The 22,931-nt window shown below is 36.8% G+C and overlaps 1 protein-coding gene and 1 pseudogene across 10 annotated transcripts in view; both read right to left on the bottom strand.

The window, feature by feature from the left end:
• The window catches only part of DMD (dystrophin), a 2,236,915-nt gene that overhangs the window by 1,420,443 nt on the left and 793,541 nt on the right, over window positions 1–22,931 (bottom strand). For all 10 annotated transcript variants that reach the window (XM_024988361.2, XM_024988358.2, XM_024988360.2 and 7 more), the window contains 4 exons: window positions 21,238–21,351; window positions 19,867–20,022; window positions 13,058–13,228; window positions 5,453–5,635 (listed from right to left, as the gene is read on the bottom strand). In XM_024988361.2, the coding sequence (XP_024844129.1) occupies window positions 5,453–5,635; window positions 13,058–13,228; window positions 19,867–20,022; window positions 21,238–21,351 (624 nt within the window). The remainder of the gene's footprint in view (window positions 1–5,452; window positions 5,636–13,057; window positions 13,229–19,866; window positions 20,023–21,237; window positions 21,352–22,931) is intronic.
• LOC112445282 (uncharacterized) lies at window positions 3,294–3,411 on the bottom strand (annotated as a pseudogene).

The raw sequence follows: 22,931 nt of genomic DNA, 5'->3' as shown, positions 1-22,931 counted from the left end.
CTGGGGTATTCAAAACAAATTTCCTATGGGAAAAGACATACTGGTCTCATGCATTCCAGAGAGATGAAAAGCATAAAGCTGGGTGTCACCTATCCTGGAAACAAGAACTAAAAAATCCCCATCCATTGGAGTGTAAGAAATTAGCAAGAAAGCTGAGAATCCTTTGGATTTTGATTGGAAAATGAGTATTCACACTAAGAAAGTGAAACCCAAGTTTATATAACACATGAGGATAGAACACAACATCTCTCACACTGTGGTAGAGACGAACAGAAGACTCTTAAGGATTCTCCAATAGCCTAGCACAGAAGGAACTTCCAGTAAACTTCAATTCCTACTATAGATGAGCTCACAAACACAAAATTACAAATCACATGATAAAACTCACTATTTTAGATGTAACAAATAGTAGAACCCATCCATTGTGATAAGAGATAATAGATTCATTCAAAGAATTTTACATTTAAGAAGTTTAGCTTGGTGATAAAATTTGCCAGTAGGATCTACTTTTCTTGAGACTAACAACCAGAATTCATACTTAAGAACATTCCATGTTCACAAAACTTTTGCTAGATGTTTCTACAAGCTCTCATTAGACAGAGAGAGAGGGCTCTAATGGGCAGGGACTGTGGGAAAAAAAAAAAGAGGTGAATATGAAAAGTTAGGCAATTCTTTTTTGCCTTTTTATGAGGACGTTTAGAAACTCATCTGGTCCCTTTCCAAGATATAAAAGAGCACTGTTCTTCAAGTGTGTGCGAATATTCAGAAGGGAATGGCTGACATGTATGCCCTATTGAACTGCTGGTATGGACAAAAAGGAATCAAGGACAAATCTTTCACGTTCCTCATTCCTAAGAGTTATGCAATATGGGACCTGCCAGTGCCCACAGGCTGGTTTAGGAGGTAGTGGGTAAGATTCCAGGATATCACAAAAGCCTGAGTAAAAAGGATTTAACTTTCTCTGTATTACAAGGCTACTGGCAAGAGTCAGCTTGAAATTCCTGTTGAAGTCTCCAAGGTTATCATGTATGCTCAGGAAATATTTTTTCAGGTTCAAAGTTCATATGAACAAGGCCAACTGGGCTCTCCATCAGGACACAAGACTATAGAGAACAAGCCAGATCAGTAGTGATACCCTATAGAGTCTGGTGAAAACAGACACATCATCACAGATGTGTGTGGGCATTAACAAAATGTTAATAGCAATTGCACCCAGCCAAGAAAAGAAGACCAGATAAAGGGTGCATTTTTCCTTCCTTATCCTCCCATATACCAAAATTAGAAGATTATTATCCAGAAATTGAGATAAAGGAACTGCAAGCTCATTTTTTTTTTCTCACTTCACCTGTGTATAAATTACTGAATCCACAGGATTAAATTGTTGGAAGATTTTAATAAAGTATGAGATAAAAATTTATCAGACTAAATTTTAATAACTAAAAGTAAATGAAAACAGATGGTATCAGACTGAAATGCTGTTTAAAAAGCCAACTATAGGCCTAAATGGAGTTTAACCTGGTTGGTTTTAGTTATAGGACTAACAAAACTGTTTCATGCTTAATACTCATTAAGTTGAGGCTTCTCAACCAAATATATTGCTTAAATCATTTCAAGGAAAAAACAGAGATAATTACACAAAAGCTGAAGATGGTAGAAAAGAAGATTTGCCAAACAAGTAAGTAAAACCTTGAGAAATGGAAAAATATGGCCCTTGGAAAAAAATACACACACACACACACACAGATAGATATGTATACAGATAGAGATGAATATATTTATATATCAAAGATTAAGTTATGCCTTAGGCAGTTGAAGAGAGAATTTGAGAACTGGAAGACAGATTTTAGAAAATTACCCAGAACCAAAGAAATTATAGAAATACAGAAAATATTAAAGAGAAATCAAGAATCAGAATACAGGATGGGGCGATTCTTAATAGATCTAATAAAGGTTCTCCTAGGAAGGAATGGAGAGACTGGGAGAAAGAAAATCTCTCTCCAAAACTTTTGGAAACCACCAAAAAGAGAAATAATCTTTCTGTTCTTATAAATATCACTGTGTGATAAAATGAAAGCAAATTATACATAGAAAAATAGACTAAAACTGCAAAGCATCAAAGACAAAGAGAAAATGAAAACATACCAAAGAAAACTGAAAATAAATAATAATTTGGCAGCAGATTTCTTGACAGCAAGACATTTCAGAAGAAAATAGAATAACATTTTTCAGGGTTGTAAAAAATAACTCTCTGAGTATAATTATATGCTCAGCTAGGCTATTTCTCAACACTTAGGGGGCAAAAAGATATTTTTAGTCATATAAAATCTGAGAGCACTTGCTAATCACACTCAATGAAAGAGCAGAAGCAAAAGAAATATACAAAAAAGGAAAAAGTATCACAGAAATTGGTAAAATAGTGGTGGCAAATTTAAATAAATAATAATTTCAACAGCACAGTGGCAATGACACTGATAATTTAGGGGAATAAGAAATGAGGTACAACAATAATATGGAAGATGGGAAGTCAATTCAGAGTTAAATGATTCTAGTGGTTCTGCCATATCATTGTTAGAGAGGTGCACAGAAATATTTATTACTGGTGGATACTGTGATCAAGGTATTCAAGATAATAATTAAGGGTCCCATTAAAATAAAATCAATAGTATATATATTCCAAACTACTGGAGAAGGAATAAAGACAGGCTAAATAATTTGATAACTTTAATACAAAGAAGAAACTTTAGCAGTGTCATTACAGATGAGAAATTAGAGGATAATTCATTAAAAAATCTTGAAAACATTGTTCTTAATACAAAAATAAAATATTTCTTTGGAAAATATACCCCAAAACAGATTCATGGAGGAGTAGCATATTTTTAAGTGAACAACTTGAATAATACAAAGCAAAGAACAATGAAGATGTAAGGAAACTAAGAACTTAAGAAAATAATATTAAAATGTTTTATTTGACTACTATCAGAAAGCAACTTCCTAGATATAAAAAGCCCTTCTCTCATATAACCAAATAGTGAATCAGTTCTGATTTCCTGGAAACTATCAGTGTCATCTTTTCCCCTCCCATTCTTTATTTTCTGTAGCACTGACATAGCATGAATCGAAGAGATTTTCCTTTATATCCTCAGCAGCTATAATAGTTCCTGGAAACTATTAAGGCACTAGTCAAGTGTATGAGGAGTAAATTGGATAAAAAATGAACAAGGACTGATAAATGAAGAAGGAAGTAGAACTGATAGTGGAGAAACCTGGGAGTTGTAATATTGGAAATCTTGAGTACAGAGCAAAAGATATTTTTTTTAATATTTTTAAAGGTCTACTTTACTGGTGGTCTACACATTAAGAGGAACTTCTCTAGTAATGAACTATAGAAATGATCTCTGAAAGTATACCCTGAATATTCACTGGAAGGACTGATGTTGAAGCTCCAGTACTTTGGCTACCTGATGCGAAGAGCTGACTCAGTGGAAAAGACCCTGATGCTGGGAAATACTGAAGACAGTACGGGAAAAGGACGACAAAGGATGAGATGGCTGGATGGCATCACTGACTCAATGGACATGAGTTTGCTCTGGGAGATGGTGAAGGACAGGGAAGCCTGGTGTGCTGCAGTACATGGAGTCATAAACAGTCAGACAAGACTTAGCAAGTGAAAAACAGCAACTCTACAGGTATAACTTATTGCTGTTGTTTAGTGGCTAAGTTGTGTCCAACTCTTTTGTGACCCTATGGACTCTAGCCTGCAAGGTTCCTCTGTCCATGGGATTTCCCAGGCAAGAATACTGGAGTGGGTTGCCATTTCCTTCTCCAGGGGATCTTACAACCCAGGGATCAAACCCCTGTCACCAGTATTGGCAGGCAGATTCTTTACCACTGAGCCACCTGGGAAGCCCATGACTTGTATCTGGTCTCTAAATATAAAAAAGCTCCATAAACAATCATGTTTTTCAAAAATAAGGTATACCTGGGTTCTTTATCAATAATATGCACAAAGATGATTCAGTTTGTGCAGAAGTTGGCTTAGTTTAAAGCCCAACTAGTTGCTGTATCTGGTAGCATCAGCATTTGATAGTAGGTTAAGTTTTGTGCTCCTTGGCACTCTACCCACTATTAGTAAACAATACTTTCACAGGGAGAATCATAGCTTGTTTTTGATACAGTTACATGGTAATCAACTGAGACACTTGAATTACGTAGCAGGCATATTCAGAGAATCATAACCTAAGGACTAAGGCATGTGGAAAAGATAAAGCAGGGCTTATGATAATAAATATTATGTAAAATGCCCCCAAAATGCTAGGTAGACAATATCTTGTAAAGAATTCTGTAGGGCATAGCAATCAATAAAGACAATTATAATAAGATAAACTGTCTCCCCAGAAAATCTCCCTGATGAGATACTTATACAGCTTTATGAACATTCAAATATATGAAAAAAAAAGGGAGACCAGTTTCTACTGGTGGTGGTTTAGTCGCTCAGTCATGTCTGACTCTTGCGACCCATGTATTGAAACCTGCCAGGTTCCTCTGTCCACGGGATTTTCCAGGCAAGAATACTGGAGTGGGTTGCCATTTCCTTCTCCAGGGGATCTTCCCAACCCAGGAATAAAACCCAGGTCTCCCGCACTGCAGGCAGATTCTTTACTGACTGAGCTACCAGGGAAGCATTTAAAGCCCAACTAGTCTGTTGTATCTGGTAGCATCAGCATTTGATAGCAGGTTAAGTTTTCTGCTACTTGGCAATATACCCATTGTTAGTAAACAATACTTTCAGAGGGAGAATCATAGATTGTTTTTGATACAGTTACATGGTTGGTAATCAATTGAGACACCAGTTTCTATTGGCTTGCTAAAAAGTTCATTTGGGTACATCCATTATAGCTTATAGAAAAACCCAAATGAACTTCTTGGCAAACCCAATATAAATCTTGAGAAAACTTTTTCATGGGATTTTGTGATCTAATAATTGTCATAATAAAAAGATCTAGACAGGGAGCAGCTCACATTTATTGAGTGCTAGGCTAAATACTTTTTTTCCCCTTTTAATTGGAAGATAATTGCTTTACAACGTTCTGTTGGTTTCTGCCATACAGCAATGCAAACCAGTCATAGTTATATAAACATACACACACACACACACACACATATAACCTTTCCCTCTTCAGCCTCCCTCTGTACTTTAAACAGAATAACAGTTAATTTAATTTTCTCAACATCCTTTGATTTTTAAGTCCTTTTTACAGATAGGAAATAGGATTATAAACGTTAAGCAAATGGCCCCCAGTAGCTAATTTGTAAGTTAGCCTGACTGAGGAATTTGAGCCTAAGTAGTCCTTAAACTAGAGTTCATGTCCTTAATCATTATAAGATTAAGAATTTCACATACAACCATAAGTTAGCATGTAGTAATTGATAAAGGTCAAGAAAAGTGACTGACTTCTAACGTCTTGCATTTTCCATTCAGCCTGGTGCAGAGCCACTGGTAGTTGGTGGTCAGAGTGTCCAGTTCCTTTCTTAAGGCCTCTTGTGCTGCAGGTGGAGCTTGAGCTATGACACTGTTCACGGACTCAGTGAGGAGCTGCACTTTTGCTTCTTTTTGCTGGGCCTCTTCTTTAGCTCTCTGAAAAAAAAAAATGCTCTCTTAATAGCAAGGCAATGATTTGACTTCTAAGATGCATTTCTATGTATCATAATTTTTCTTCCTTGTAACATCTCCATTAGAATGAGATTAATAAAAATAAATCCAATACTGACTCCAATCACTTCCATAAATTTAAGTTTGGTTACAATTGGAAACTCGCAGGAAAAATATACTCAGAATATAACGGATCTTTAATCAGAATAGTTTGAACAGTAGTCTGTATGCAGATGTGTATTTGTGGAGAATACATACACACACACAGATATCCACACACACAAAATAAGCAAGAAATGAATATTTCAATGCTAACTAGGTTCAAAAAATCTCATAGACCAGAACTGAAACCACTTATAAATTACTCAGATGGATGAATAATGAAATCAGTACAAATATCATTATTTAAATCAAAAGATAATTAACAGAAATAAGCCTTCTTAATGCTATATTTGGGAACATATTATAACAGAAAAGTGTTAAGTAACTGAAAGCAAGTAAGAGAAAGATCAGATACTTCCCTATCCTGGTTAGTCAGTCACTGCTGTATCTTTATCAATTATATGTTCAGTATCACTCTAGTCTTCTCTCCTTCCAGGAAAAATGTATTAAGATACCCAATATAGAGTTACTCCTACTTGGTGACAACATGAAATCCAAAGCAAAGCCCTTAAATGCTCCCTTAAATCATCGAACATAAATCCAAATCCTACAACAGGTTTGAATACCCTCTTACTCATATAGCCCACGGTGGCCTATGGTATGTACTCGCCTTCACTGCCAAAGTAATCAACTCAATTTGTACAACTACAGAGTGTTGTTCTGTGTGTTACTGTGAAGGTCAACCTTGAGATGAGCTTTCAAGCGTAAGTCATTTATGTGTGATGTGAAGGAAATAGTGGTAGGGAGGTGGGGAATGGAAAAAAGAATGGAGATTGTAAGGGTATACTTATTAAACCCAGCAACTGCTGCTGGTGACAAGTTTAATTCTGCTAGGAAGGTCTACGAAACAGGTGTACGTGTGTGTGTGTGTGTGTTCAGTTGTTCAGTCATGTCCAACTCTTTGTGACCCCATGGACTGTAGCCTGCTGGGCTCCTCTGTCCATGGGATTTTCCTGGCAAGAATATTGGAGTGGATTTCCATTTCCTTCTCCAGGGGATCTTCCCGACCTAGAGATCAAACCCACGTCTTCCTGCATTGGTAGGCAGATTCTTTACCACTGAGCCACGTGGGAAGCACAGGAAACACATGGCTGAGGTTTATCCCACTCAAGGGTGAGGACACTGAGAAATTCACACACCATCTCCCATCATTGGTTGAACACTGTTGGGGAAATGTTAATTTCCCGGTATGCGAAGCCAGACTCAGGTGGAAAAAGCGGGATTCGGTGGCCTCAGAAGCCCTCAGGTAAAGAAATTCAGGTTCTTGCAGGTAAATGGACAAACTCAACTATAAAATGCCTTTCAACATGATCCTGTTATGTCTTTGGATTTAGGCCCATAATGCCTTAAAATGTATAAAATATGATGGCAAATGCAAGCTCTTTTGACTATTAAATGATTTCCTTCACTGATTTTAATCAATTGAAATTTTATTTCAAAATTCTAAAATAAATCTGTTTTTTGACACTGAGCATGGGATTTGTTTGACACAAATCATATTTTGGCTATTGTAACTTTATCATTAAAAAGACTTTGAGAAATATTAATCACTTAGTGTGTGCTCCTGTGTGCCATGACATGTTATATGTGTGAACTCACTGAATCTTTAACAAAATCGTGTGAAATGAGTTTTGTTTCCTTTATGTTATACATCCAAGAACTGAGGTTCAGTGAGTTTAAAGTACATCATCCTGGGAGTTGCATGTCTTCTTTCACACAGCTTGTCTTAAGCCCATCTCAAATCCTCCATGAGGAGGAGAAGCATGATCCAGTGTATCCAGTGAATGAAATTACAATTTATACAAGTTATGAACAACACACACAACTATCAAAAATGCATAATGCGAAGTATATCCCCTTGCTATTTAGATGCTCATAATTTTTTTTTTAAATCAGTTTTATAATTTCAAAAGGTTCACAGAAGAAAGATATGAGAAAAGGAGATCATGAACAATTTCTCCACTGTACTTAGGCTTGAAAGCTCATCTCAAGGTTAGTCTTCATAGTAACCCACAGCAACACTCCCACAGTTGAATCAGCTGAGTTTATTACTTTTGGTAATGATGGAGAATACACACCATGGGCAACCATGGGTTATATGATTAAGAAGGTATTCAAATGTGTTGTAGGATTTGGATTTGAGTTTGATGATTTCTACATTTTAAAGACAGAAAACTAAATGGCATAGTTTAGGCATAATCCTCCTCACAAGTGGTAGCTTTTGTTCCATATATATTTTTTTAAGATGTATTTATTTTCGCTGTGGTGGGTTTTCATTGCTGCACGTGGGCTTTCCCTAGTTGCAACAGGCGGACTTTTCATTGTGATGGCTTCTCTTGTTGTGCAGCACAGGTTCTAGGCACATGGGCTTCAGTAGAAACAGTGCATGCACTCAGTAGTTGCAGCTCGTGGGTTCTAGAGTGCTGACTCAGTAGTGTGTTATATGGGCTAAGGTGCTCCATGGCATATGGCATCTTCACAGACAAAGGATCAAACCTGTGTCCCTTGCATTGCAAGGCAGATTCTTAACCACTGGACCACCAGGGAAGTCCCCTGTTCCACATATTTCTATGAAGCTAACCATCATAAGCTTGGACACCTTTCATTGCCCGTATCTTGAACCAGCAGTTCTCTAAGTATGGTTCCTTGGGACCACCAAACTTACTCCTGGGCATGACCTGGAAACGTATTTACAAATTAAAATTCTCAGGGTCCAGCCTAGATTCACTAAATCAGAAATCCTAGGGTTGGCCATATAACTCTGTTTTAATAGCCTTCCAAGTGATTCTGATGCTCACTTCATTGTGAGAATCGTTGCTCTAGCCTGTTCCCCATAGAATGAGAACAGCAAATACATGTATATTAAGTGAAGGTATTTTAAAGAGACCAGAATACCAGACTATCTTACTTGCCTCCTGAGAAATCTGTATGCTGGTCAAGAAGCAACAGTTAGAACCAGACATGGAACAATGAACGGGTTCTATATTGGGAAAGGAGTATGTCAAGGCTGTATATTGTCACCCTGCTTATTTAACTTATATGCAGAGTACATCAATCAAAATGCCAGGCTGGATGAAGCATAAGCTGAAATCAAGATTGCTGGAAGAAATATCAGTAACCTCAGATATGCAGATGACACCACCCTTATGGCAGAAAGAGAAGAAGAACTAAAGAGCCTCTTGATGAAGGTGAAAGTGTAGAGCGAAAAAGCTGGCTTAAAAGTCAACATTCAAAAAGTTAAGATCATGGCATCCGGTCCCATCACTTCATGGGAAATAGATGGGGAAACAATGCAACAATGACAGATTTTATTTTGGGGGGCTCTAAAATCACTGCAGATGGTGACTGCAGCCATGAAATTAAAAGACACTTGGTCCTTGGAAGAAAAGCTATGACCAAACATAGACAGCATATTAAAAATCAGAGACATTACTTCGCCAACACAGGTCCATCTAGTCAGTGCTATGGTTTTTCCAGTAGTCATGTATGGATGTGAGAGTTGGACCTTAAAGAAGGCTGAGTGCTGAACAATTGATGCTTTTGAACTGTGGTGTTGGAGAAGACCCTTGAGAGTCCCTTGGTCTGCAAGGAGATTCAACCAGTCAGTCAATCCTAAAGGAAATCAGTGCTGAATATTCATTGGAAGGAATGATGCTGAAGTTGAAGCTCAAATACTTTGGCCACTTGATGTGAAGAACTGACTCATTGGAAAAGACTGATGCCAGGAAAGATTGAAGGCAGGAGGAGAAGGGGACAAAAGAGGTTGAGATGGTTAGATGGCATCACCAACTTGATGGACATGAGTTTGAGCAAGCTCCAGGAGTTGGTGATGAACAAGGAAGCCTGGCGTGCTGTGGTCCATGGGGTCACAAAGAGTTGGACACAAATGAGCAACTGAATTGAAGTCCAGGTAACCCTAGGACTGGAGTTAACACGGTGTAAAAAAAAAAAAAAAGAAAAAGAAAATAGTGAAAAACTGAAATTCCAGAATTTTTTTAAAAGGGATTTATATAAAATTTCAAATTAGACTTACTGCAGGCCTTCTAAAGACATTTGGAATAAGATGTTTCTAATCCAACTTGCCTTGTCTCTTTGATGCTAATATTAAAAAAAATTGTTTACAGAGAAAAAAGTAAAAAACAGGATTATCAAGTAAAATACAGGAGCAGAAAGTAAAGAAAAAGAAGAAAGTCTCTACTTTTTATCTGAGTATATTGAGGAGAGATGCCAGAGTAGGTGTATCACTCTCTTCCAGCAATAAAGATAAATGTGCTCTCAACACGAGCACAGGTGAAGGCCTGGACAAGGTTCTATCGCTCCCTTTTGTGTAGGGGACAGACAAAGCAATTACCTTGACTGGCAGACAGAAGACCAGAAAACGCCAACTCCCTTTGCTGCTACTGGCCCAGGCTGTCTGAGCTGCTTCTCTTTTCATTATTATGCTCATAATGCACCAATGTTGTAGCTAGATCAGTTTTTTAAACATGCAAATCAATGTGGACTGTGGGGCTGGGCCACTCATGTCAGGGATTTTTTATAAATTAGTTTTAAATTTGAGACAGTCTACTCTCCTGTACTGGAAAAGAAAAAGGGATCTGACTGAACAGTTAGCCAGATAAGCAAAGGGTTCAAAGAATGAGGGAAGAGGGCCAGAGACAAACACAGGAACTGGGAGAAACAGAACAGCTGAATGCACGCTGACTGCTGATTATCTACTTTGAGACCTGAAGCAGTGGCTACACAGCACAGGAAGTGATGGTAAGAACAGCCATGAAAGGCTGAGATGTGAAGGCAAAGGCAATGGGGAGGCACATGCTTTATACAACAGTATGGAATGGAATGGAATGGCATATGATAGAGTGGCTTAGAAAGGAATAGGGATAGAGGGAAATATATTCAGATAAAGCCTATGACTAGGAGTAAACTCGGAGAAGGCAATGGAACCCCACTCCAGTCCTCTTGCCTGGAGAATCCCATGGACAGAGGAGCCTGGTAGGCTGCAGTCCATGGGGTTGCTAGGAGTCGGACACGACTGAGCGACTTCACTTTCACTTTTCTCTTTCCTGCATTGGAGAAGGAAATGGCAACCCACTCCAGTGTTCTTGCCTGGAGAATCCCAGGGACGGGGGAGCCTGGTGGGATGCCATCTATGGGGTCGCACAGAGTCGGACACGACTGAAGCGACTTAGCAGCAGCAGGAGTAAACTATTAGACCTATCTAGGAATATCTGTTTTCTGACCCCCAGAGAGAAGCGTAAACAAGTTTCCTTTCAAAGTACACTCCAGCTCTCATATTCTGTAATGATGTAACTTCCCTCATGGTGACCTCCCCACAGTCAAACCTAAAATAATTATAGACCTCCTGACAGCTCTGCCATTTCACTTAGAATGAAAACCCCTCCATGTCCCGCAAATCTGCTGTATCAGCAGATACCTACTTTGCCTCTCCAAATCATCTCAGGTCATTTGTGCTGTTTTACTCTCTTCAGGTAGGTGGGCTTCATTCTCTTCCCAGATAGCCTTAGGGTCTTTGCAGGAACTCTTCCCTCTGACTGGAATGTGCCCCGATAATACTTCTGTAAGGCTGCCTTTTTCTTATGATTCGTATCTCATTTTGTTTATAATTCCTCACAAATACCCTACATATCAACCCTTTGTAAAACAGCATCTCACCACCCTCAACTCCCAACTAGACTCTATGATTTATTTCACAACACTGGCTTATTTTTAGGCAAATTCTCATGATCTCAAATGAGTTTATTTCTCCATTCTTTGCCTGCCCTGTCACCAATGAGAATGCAAATTCTAAGAAGTCAGGTGGCTTTTATGTATTGCTCACTACTATATTCTATGTCTAGAAGGGTGTTTGACACAGTAAGTATACAATATTTCTTGATAAATGAATTCGTGAATTTATGAATATTTCATGATAAATGATGTACGATATTAGATGAGACTGATTTTCTAGCTTTTAATATTCTAGACACTATTACTGTTTCCAAAATATAGTCATTCTTCTATATTTCAATTTTATTTTCTACATGTAACTAAAACCATAATATACCTCTGATATTTAAACATCTGAGTTTAAGTATCTGTAAAATACAGTTAAACATCTGTACTCACTTCATGTGAGTACATTCTGCTCTTAATTACAATATTCACTGGATAATCTTATAAACTATATAATAAAGTACATATAATTTCTTACCTTGCAGCAATAATAAAAATCATAATAATAATTAACTAGTTTGGGGCATCTATTTTGTGTATTACATTAGAACTTCCATGTTTCATCTTTCACATGATTCTGAAAAGCAGGTATTTTGATATCCAGATTACAAGGGAATGATTTTTCACTGGGTTTTTGTGACTTACCCAAGTTTACACAGTTCGGAAGGGGTCAAAGCAGGTTTTAAACCCAAGTGTTTGGCTCTAAAATGATTTTGCTCTGTCATGAGGCTTCAAACCAAACAAATATCTATTAATAGTTCACCTAGGCTAATGTTAAATAATATGTTATTGCTACTACATGAAGATAATATTTATCATTATAGCTGAAAATCATTGAGTGCTCACTCTGAGTTAGGTGATTTACTTACATGCAAGTTTTATTTTTCAGTTCATACATTCAAGTTATGAAATGAGATGATTTACCCATGAAAAAATAAGAGGATTATACTGACTACTGAGTTGCCCAGGGCCATACTACAATGCCATTGTGTAGATTCAATTACCTGGCTTCACCTGCAAGACCTAGCTATATGCCAGTTTCCTTGGTCCTAAATCAATGTTATTTATTTTATCTTACTGTTTCAAGAGAAGCTCATGTAAATACAGTCCTTTTACCCATATTAAAGACCAGCAGCTGAAATATTTAGTACTGCCAAATTGTAAGAAACCCCTTAAAACACCAAATTAACAAAGCCTATTGACATTTTCAACTGTCATTTCACCAACACTTTGACACTTTTCCAGTTTGAATTTGCATCAGCTAGAAACATCTGATGAGTAGCTGAGTCTAATCTCTTAATAGTACATAATTTCAAGGGGAAAATGTTCCAAACTGTGATTATCAATATTTATGTTTTGACCACAATACATAAAATTAATAAAAAGTTTAAGCATTCTATACAATGCATATCAAAGTTGAAGCTAAATTAATCAAAAAGCAACCTCTATTACTAAACCAAGAAAAGAGCAGACTGTGCAGAATCACAATTTGTTTTATCTGGTTTCTTTTACCTTCATCTCTTCAACTGCTGTCTGTAATTCATCTGGGGTTTTATATTCAAAATCTCTCTCTAGGTATTCTTCTTCGGCTTGTGTCATCCATTCATGCATCTCTGACAAATCTTTCTGAAGGCTTACAGTTTTATCCAAGCCTCCCTTTAAGGCCTCCTTTCTGGCATAGACCTTCCATAAAACAAACCAATAAGTAAAGCATGAATATTGAAAGTCATAAAACATTATCATTATACTAGTATTGACGAGTCTGTAAATAATAGAAAGCTTGGAAAAGATGAAGCCAGAAGTAAATAGCTTATATGAATGAGGAAAATAACTCATGGCAATTGGATACACTTAATTTCCCATAAGTGTTAAAATAAGATATAAGCATTTACTTGACATAATGAACAGATTCCCCTAAGACCACAATTTAGCTGTTGTATACGGTAATTCATTTCTGCAAATGGAGAGTAAAGAAAAACATTTTTTCATGATACGTTTCAGTTGGAAAACTGAATTTATTGGCATACATAGAAGTAGAAATTCTTTGTACTCTTTGATGCTGTTTTACAATTTCAAATATCCTGCTGCTGCTAAGTCGCTTCAGTCATGTCCGACTCTGTGCGACCCCATAGACGGCAGCCCACCAGGCCCTGCCATCCCTGGGATTCTCCAGGCAAGAACACTGGAGTGGGTTGCCATTTCCTTCTCCAATGCATGAAAGTGAAAAGTGAAAGTGAAGTCGCTCAGTCGTGTCTGACTCTGAGCGACCCCATGGACTGCAGCCTACCAGGCTCCTCCGTCCATGGGATTTTCCAGGCAAGAGTACTAGGAACTTAGTAATCATATACCTATAGAAAACTCTCATAAAAAAGGAAAATGAATAAAAGATACAGTCATGTAATTCACAGAAATAAAATTAAAATGAGGCCATATATATGTGAAAATTTGCTCAGTATCATTAATAGTTAAATAATAGCAAATGAAGTTAAATTACTGTATTTTCAAATATGAGATTAGAAAAAAGACTAATTAGAATGTCAAGTTTGAGCAGGGATGTGGGAAAACAAAGGTTTCATAGCTGTTTAGGGAAATATACACCACAGTAAAAGCTTTTAGACAGTAAACTGGCAAAATGCATTCAATGCCTTAATGTTCATCAATTTGAGCCTGTTCTTCCACATATAAAACGATGTGTCCATAGTTGCATGTACAGTATTCAATTCAGCTTTGAAGACAGCAACATATTGAAAACAAACCTAAAGGTGCTTTCATGGAAGATCAGTTAAATAAATAGTGGGATACACATGTACACACACAGAATGGGGTACCAATGAGCACTGACACATCTGTTCTGAAGCAAAAACTGTCTAGTATATAATTTTACATTAAAAAAGGTGTAAAAAAGCATGTGTAATAGGAGACTCTTGCTTTATAAAGTCTCATATGTTTCTGAAATACTAATTTATAACAGAATTTATTACTTATTAACTAGAAAGATAGCAAAACTTAAAATACCCAAGAGATCATGCATGTTAATAGCTTATACAACGTACTCTGCTGTAACACACTGAGGGAAAATTTCAATTTAGTATTAGGATTACAATATATAATGCATCTCTTTTACCTTAAAAAATAACTCTACTCAAATGATGTTATTCTTCTCTCTGGGATTAAGTAGAATGCATCTTTTAAATAATACAGCTGTAATTTAAAGTCTTAATATAAAAGGCATAGTTTTAATAAAACAACATTTTCATGGTACTTTACCAAATATAAAATATATGCAGTACCATGTTCATGTTAATTTTTCTTATACTTTACAATTACCTGAAGCCTAATGTAGTTAAATTAAAGCTACTTAAATACTTTACTCTCCTAGGAGACTGTAGAACTTGATCTATTGAAATGTAAGTGTATGTTTCATTATAACAGCTAGAACCACATATCTAACAATTATACTAAAGTACAAAGATGATTTTGCATAGTCAATGAACCTATAACAAGCCCAAGTAAACAAGCTGTTAAATTTCTACTTGATATGCTGCTATAATCTTTGGAGGCAGCTGGCACAGTGGCAATAATATTAGAATGACTAACAAAACTTAGCCAAAGACTTGTAGCAAAAAACTGTATATATAACGGATGCTATAAAACGAAACCAGAAGAAAGGGATCAGGAGTGATTTTAAAATGAAAGAAAAGCAGGAAGTCATTTTGAAGTGACAGAACGAGTACACTGGAAAGAATACCAGCTTTGGAATCAGGATACCTGGATTCAATCAATCACTAACAAGCTAAGTGAATCTGGAAACATCACTCCATTTATCTGCACTTCTTAACTAACCTAAAAGTTGGACTAGATGATTTCCAAGGTCTTTTCCAAATTTAACATTCTGCTCTACAACTGATCAGAAAGAGATTAATTTTTTGTGGTTTCACATTTTAGAAGGATTTCTGTGAAAAGGTTGAAGTTAAAATCATACTTTCTCCTTCACCTTTATTACCTGAGTGATGCCAACTGTCTAGCCTGAAATTGCCCAATCCACCCCTGCAGTTTCAGCAGATTACTCTGCATCAACCGCTTTATAAAACAGGAAGTTCTTCATGTTTCCTGTTCCAGAATTTGTAAATCTAACATTAAGCATTGCCTGACCCCACTCTACGCCCCCCAAACCTTTGTTAAGATACAATTGACATAAAACACTGTTTAAGGTACATACACCATTGTGAAATGATTACAACTGGATTAGTCAATGCCTTCATCATCACACATGATTATCATTTTTCTTTTTATTATGAAAACATTAAAGATTTACTCTCCCAGCAAGGTTCATATGTAAATAAATTATAAAATACTGTATATAATATAGAATTGTCAGCTATAGTCACCATACTGTAAATGTGCTGTGTGTGTGCTTAGTCACTCAGGTGTGTCTGACTCTTTGCCCATGGACTGTAGCCTGCCAGGCTCCACTGTCCGTGGAATCTGAGATCCCAAGAACTCCCTCATCATAAATGAGAAGTCTGTACCACTTAACCAGAATCTCTTTATCTCTCTCACTCTCTAAGCCCTAGTATCCATTCTACTCTCTTGAGTTTGGCTTTTTTAGATCCCATGTTTAATTGAGATAAGACTGTATTTGTTTTTTTTTTCTATCTGATTTATTTCACCTAATATAATACCCTCAAGTTTCATCCAGGTTGTTGCAAATCACAGGCTTTCCTTCTTTCTCAGAATAATACTCCTTTGTCTATATGTATGTGTGTATCCATGTATGTACACACACACACACACACACACACACACACATAATCTTCTTTATGTGTTTCTCCCTGATCAGCACTTAGGTTGTCTCCTTATCTTGGCTATTGTGAGTAATGCTGCAATGAATTTAGGTGTACAGACATCTCTTTGAGAAATTCTGATTTTGTTTCCTTTGGAAATACACCCAGAAGTGGAAGTGCTAGATCCTCAGGCAGCTCTATTTTAATTCTGAGGAATCTCCATACAGGCTGCACAGTGGCTGTATTGTGTGTATGCTGGAGACTGCAGGGCAGGATGCTTAAGGGTGAAATTATAAAGATGTTACTGCTAGAGACATTGTCTGGGTTATGAAGCTGGGAGTGTGTGTCTGAGGCAGGGTAGAAGATGAAAATCACTGGAGTGGGTATTAAGTAACCAAGGGCTCAGGAATGGGAAGAACCATCTAAGAAGATATTGAAATCACCCAGAATTAGGACAGGAGTAACCGTGAGTTAGGTGTTAAAATACATAAGAAATGAGGCAGAGTGACCTGGGGGTCTGTGGATGACTGAACCCAAAAGATGCACTGAATCAGAGAAAGATAATGATCTGCAAGGTGCCAGAATGGCACCCGCCTTGCCACTCAATCCAGTGTTTCTTGGTAACTCTAAGTTTATAGTCACCAATAATTAAAATATATATCTATACATTATTTAGAAATTACACATATTTTATAATTTTATATAGGCAGCTTTATGTCTATTTCATCTCTCCTTGTTTATTTTATTGAACAAGTATTACATAATGGTTACTCTGTGCTAGATATAGATCTACACACCTTATACACACAGACTCATTTAACTATAGAAGAATGTTAAAATTCTTATAAAGTAAGTAGTAATATCATCACACTGTAAAGACTGGGAAACTGAAGTGCAGAGATAAAGCGACTTTTCCAGGCTCACAGAGGTAGCTTATGGTGGGGGCAAGATCTCAACCCAGGCAACCTGCTTCCAGAGTCTCTGCCCATACACATTGTTTGCCTGTCCATCCACAAGGAAGTCTTGCCCATCCATAAGAGTTCTTATTTCATCTAATTTAGCAAAAAATTCAGAGGGAGGGTGGGTCTGACAAATTCTTTCATTGTCAGATAGGAGTTACATAGATGTTATCTTTATTTCTGTGTATATAGTTCATATGCTCAGTTTAAATACCCCACTTGAATTCCAGATGCATTTTGACTGTATACTCCTCCAAAATAAACATGACCAAAGTAGAAGCACTGATCATTCTACCAAACTGGTCAATTGTGTTTCTCCCTTCAGTTCAGTTCAGTTCAGTCGCTCAGTCGTGTCCGACTCTTTGCGACCCCATGAATCACAGAACGCCAGGCCTCCCTGTCCATCACCAACTCCCAGAGTTCACCCAGACTCACGTCCGTCGAGTCAGTGATGCCATCCAGCCATCTCATCCTCTGTCGTCCCCTTCTCCTCCTGCCCCCAATCCCTCCCAGCATCAGGGTCTTTTCCAATGAGTCAACTCTTCGCATGAGGTGGCCAAAGTACTGGAGTTTCAGCTTTAGCATCATTACTTAGCACACAGTTTTTCCGTCTTTCATTTGAGCAACACTGTTGCTCAAAAGAGAAAACTCTGAATATGCTTTCATCCCTCCCTCCCTGTCACCCTGAACGTTCCACAAGCCTTATCTTTCATCAAGTACTGCCATTTCTAACAGGGTCTAATAAAACAAAATCAAGAAAGGAATGTGTTGTTAGCAGTAAGAGTAATGATTGTGGAAGTGAGTGTGAAAGCTCTGATCAAAAATGCAAGAACGAAGAATTTGCCTAATTGGATAGAAGAAACAAGAAAAATAAATGATCACATTGAGTGGGATAAGCTTGCTGGAGGTAGCCAGGAAGTACAGAATTTCTACAAAGTTTGACTGACACAAGCACTTTGGTTCAGTTTGTCTAGAATAACACACTCCCTTCCTCATGCTACTTACTGTATAATGGGAAAATATACATAAAAACAATAAACAGTAATGAAACAGAGCAACAAGAATTCAAATCACCTCTGTCTCTGTGGAAGAGCTTTGAAAATTATTGGAAGAGGTTTGGACAGTCAACCAAACAGAGTGTCACAAGAGGATTATACATTTCAAATTTCTTTGTGTCTCTCAATCTTCACTATTCCCCCTGTTATTTGCCAGTATTATTTCCTACCTGAACAACTGTAATTCCTACATGCTTCCATTCGTGCCCCTTCAGTCTTTTCATATAAGAGGAATATACAGCAAATATTTACATGATGTCACTCCTATATCTAAACGTCTAATAGCTCCCCATTGTATTTGGCATGAATAGTAAATCCTCACTGTGCTTTATAAGAAAATTAATGACTCTTCTTTGCCACCCATTTTCTCATAAAGATTTTTTTTTTGCTATTGTTTCCTCCCTTGCTCTAAATAAATTGGTGCTGCTCTTTCTATTCATCCATTAAAAACATTCAACAAACAAACCCTTTTCATACTGGCCTTCCAGGAAAACATCAATGATATAATCTATTTTCTAAGTAATATTTTTTTTCCTTAACATCCCTTCTAGAACTGACTTACTCCAGGAGAAGAATGCAAGCTAGCTGACCCCGGGCTATCTCATCGGTGAGTTAATAGAACAGTTGAGCATTTGTCAGTGATGGTATTAGCTGGGTGACTTGCCTTGACTTTTCCTTGGCTCAATTTCTTTCTTTTTCAAATTTAGTTTTTGCCTTTTGGCATGATTTCTTTTCAACTTTGAAAGGTTACTTAGAAATAATGAAAGACTGACTGATGCTAATACACATAAAATGAAACCTCTCATTAACTTCAAAAAAGGTATTGGTGTATTAAAAAGTAATCATTGCTTTAGGTCAAAATTTCACTTTTGAACCAGAAGTATTTGATGTATGCTACTTGTATGTAATATTTACTCTTCTGCAATTTAATCTTGAAATTGGAAATAAATATCCATAAAACACTCCTCCATATAAAAATGAGGAACTCAGATATGAATGTACATTTATCTTATTTTTTTTCTACTAAGCCCTTGTCAACTATTTCCCAATCTTAATCTATTTATTGAAAGAGATGTATTGAAGAAGCCAAATTCGTCAATCTTACAATCAAAAGCGAAACATATTTATATTTGTACATATGCATGCATTACTCATTCATTTTATTTCTGTATCAAGTATAGAATTGTAAACTATCTTTGTTGATCCAATTACATGTATTAAGTTATGCAGTCGTTTGGAGAAAAGATTCAAAAAAAAAACAATGCCTAAGAAAAGGGCTTTATTGTTCAGAATGACAGCTGTATTCAATAAGATCATTTTAGGACTTCCAATAAGATGAATATACACTATCAATATATATACTATGAAAATAATTTATATGCTAGACAAAAGCTAGTTTTACTTAACCATGCTTTAAAGCATCAACACAGAGACTGAACTTTTTAAAAGAGCCATGGTGAAGGGAGACATTAAGAAATCATAATTAAAATGAAGCAAGCCAACGTAAAAGAGATGGGACATACCTGTCGACATATGTAATCCCATTGAGTGTTAAGTTCTCTGAGCTCTGTCTCCAGTCTAGAAGCAAACTCTGGCTCCGCTTCAGTTTTTATTTTCTGTCCACCTTCATTGACACTGTTTAGACTGGGCTGGATTGTCTGAATATCACTGACTAAAAGCTAAGGAAACAATTTAAGTTATCTGAAAAAGTTACCACAACAATTAGAAATGCAACACAGCTACACAGAAACATATAATTAGGAATCATGACACTACACATGAATTTTGCCCTTTAACATCTGAAATATATGCTACAAAAAATGTTCAATTTTTATGGCATGAATGAAATGGGGAATTATATATCTATAGTCTACTTAAATTAGCTGCTGCTGCTGCTGCTGCTAAGTTGCTTCAGTCGTGTCCGAATCTGTGTGACCCAGTGGACGGCAGCCCACCAGGCTCCCCCGTCCCTGGGATTCTCCAGGCAAGAACGCTGGAGTGGGTTGCCATTTCCTTCTCCAATGCATGAAAGTGAAAAGTGAAAGTGAAGTCGCTCAGTCGTGTCTGACTCTTCACAACCCCATGGACTGTAGCCTACCAGGCTCCTCTGTCCATGGGATTTTCCAGGCAAGAGTACTGGAGTGGGGTGCCATTGCGTACAAAGTAAATAAACTTAATATTTCATGTTCGAAAACAGTGCAACAATGATGAGCTTTATAAATTACTATTTTTGAAGGAGGTTTGATTTTCCAGCATAGTATGCTGCAGCAGTTTATAGCAAGATGCTGTGAAGGTTATTGATAAAATGGATTTGCTTTTAAAGCTTTTACTCACAAAGAAAGTTCTTGAAAGAGCTAGATTGTTCTCTTCCTACTGCATGACAATGGCATAATAAATATTATTTCAAAATATGTCTTGTATTATACCACAATGTGACATACATGGAAAGAGCAACATCGTTTTACTGACAATCTGTAATAGGATATAACAAGTAGCTCAAAAAAATCATTTACCTTTAGCTTAAACTGCATGCTATATAAAAATAATATTTTAAAGTGAGTGTTGAATAAAAGGCAATATTTTGTCTATTTCTCTCTTATTTAGCCCAGTTTCTCAAACTTGGCACTACTGTCCTTTTGGATGGGGTAATTATTTGTTGTACGGTGCTGTTCTTTGCATAGTAGGATATTAAAATATGTCCCTGACCTCTATCCACTAGAAGCCAACAGCATCTACCCCACCTCAAGTTGAGACAAATGAAAATGTCTCCAGATATTGCTGAATGTCCCCTAGAGGGACAAAATTGCCCCTGGTTCAGAACCACTGATATCATTAAATAATAATTTCCATATCAAAGTCTTCATATAGAGAAGTGTCATATAAAAAAATCTTACCCTGCACTGCTTCAGCTGTTTTTTAAGAATTTCTGAATCTCCAAGGGCAGGCCATTCATCTTTCAAGAAAACATCAACTTCAGCCATCCACTTCTTCAGTGTTTTTATGTGATTCTGGAATCAGAGACCCATTTTAACACATTATTGGGGTGCTGATTTCCCTTGACACAATTCATCATGATGATATGTTTGAACACAAGCCCGCGAACAATTCCCATGGTTGAAGAATATCTCTAAGTAGCTCTTCAGGAAAAGAATATTTCCACTAAGACTGCATGTTTATGGTCTGCTGTATGAGCACTGGCGTATGAAGTCTGCTATTGTTAAAAATAAAAAATTACTACCAAATGTGGTTTTATGATGTTACTCTTGAGAACATTAAATCATATCCCCCTCTAGAGAAATTTTAAGTTACAAAACAACTCATGATAATACTAACAATGTGCCCTTACAGTACATAAAACAAACTATGAACAATAAACTCAATATAATAGTGTCTTTATAGCCTCCCTAAACGTGAACTTCCACAAATTGTTTTCTACAGTTGACAGTTTAAATAGCCCCTCCAGTGGAGAACTTTCATACCAAGATGTTGTCATCTTTAAAGAAAGAAAACTTGTGCTTTTAATTCCTGTTTTGCTCGACCAAGTTGACGTAATGATCAAATGGAAAATGTCATCCTTATTTATTTGTAAATAGCCAAATATAACCCATTAATTTTTTTTCACATAATGCCATTTTTCTTGCTCCTTTTAGGGCTACATTTCAAGTGTGTGGTCTGTCAAACTTCTTTATCTGCCTACAATTCAACTATGCTATCCAGATGAGCTATTTTGTCCCTTCTTAATTAGATTTCTATTCAAAATGTGTGCTAATCAGAAATTTCCCTCTTCAATACGACACATAATAATGACTTTAAAAGCATCTGACTAAATCTAAAGATTTCAGCAGTATTATCTGGCTGACATTTCTTGAATCTAGCTTTGCTCTTTGGCCCATATCGCCACTGTCCTAGTTCAGATCTTACCACTGCCTCCTTGACTACTACGTTAGCTCTTTCTGGTATCTACTTCAGTCTCACCCCATTCTAACCCATTCTCCCCAGTGGTACCAATATTCTTCTCACCTCCTTCTTCTTCTCAAAGTGATGTTTAAAAAAAAACAACATATTATTTTATCTCCCTCCTCTTGAAGTATCAATAATAGTTCCACATTATCATTATGCTTAATCTCATCATGGTTAGATTATAATCCATATTCCAAAGCATGGCATCCAACTCATTCATGATCTACTCTCAGACTACTTCTCCAAACACCTCTTTTATTAATCTCCAGACATAACTTTTACCTCTCCAATATTGAACAACTTTCAGATAATTGAACATGCTGCTCCATTTTGTCAGGAACTCTTTCTCCATCTTTTATTAGGTGCCTAAATTCTACGTGTTCAAGGTGTAGTCAGATAACTCATATCCCAAGAACATATTGCAACTCCTTTTCTCAGGATATGTTGCTTTTCTTCTCTTTCCACTGCCATGTTCTATGCACTGTTTTATTTACTTACCATGCTAGGTTAAATAATGACTCTTTGAGATTTCAGGCCCTTATCCCTGGAAGCTGTGAATATGGTGCCTTACATGGCAAAAAGGAATTTGCATATGTGATTAAGTTAAGGATATCAAGATAAGGAAATG

Source organism: Bos taurus, chromosome X (assembly GCF_002263795.3).
Source record: "Bos taurus isolate L1 Dominette 01449 registration number 42190680 breed Hereford chromosome X, ARS-UCD2.0, whole genome shotgun sequence".
Lineage (NCBI taxonomy): Eukaryota > Metazoa > Chordata > Mammalia > Artiodactyla > Bovidae > Bos > Bos taurus.
Note: the sequence above shows the minus strand (reverse complement) of the source record. Positions and strands in the feature narration are given on the sequence as shown.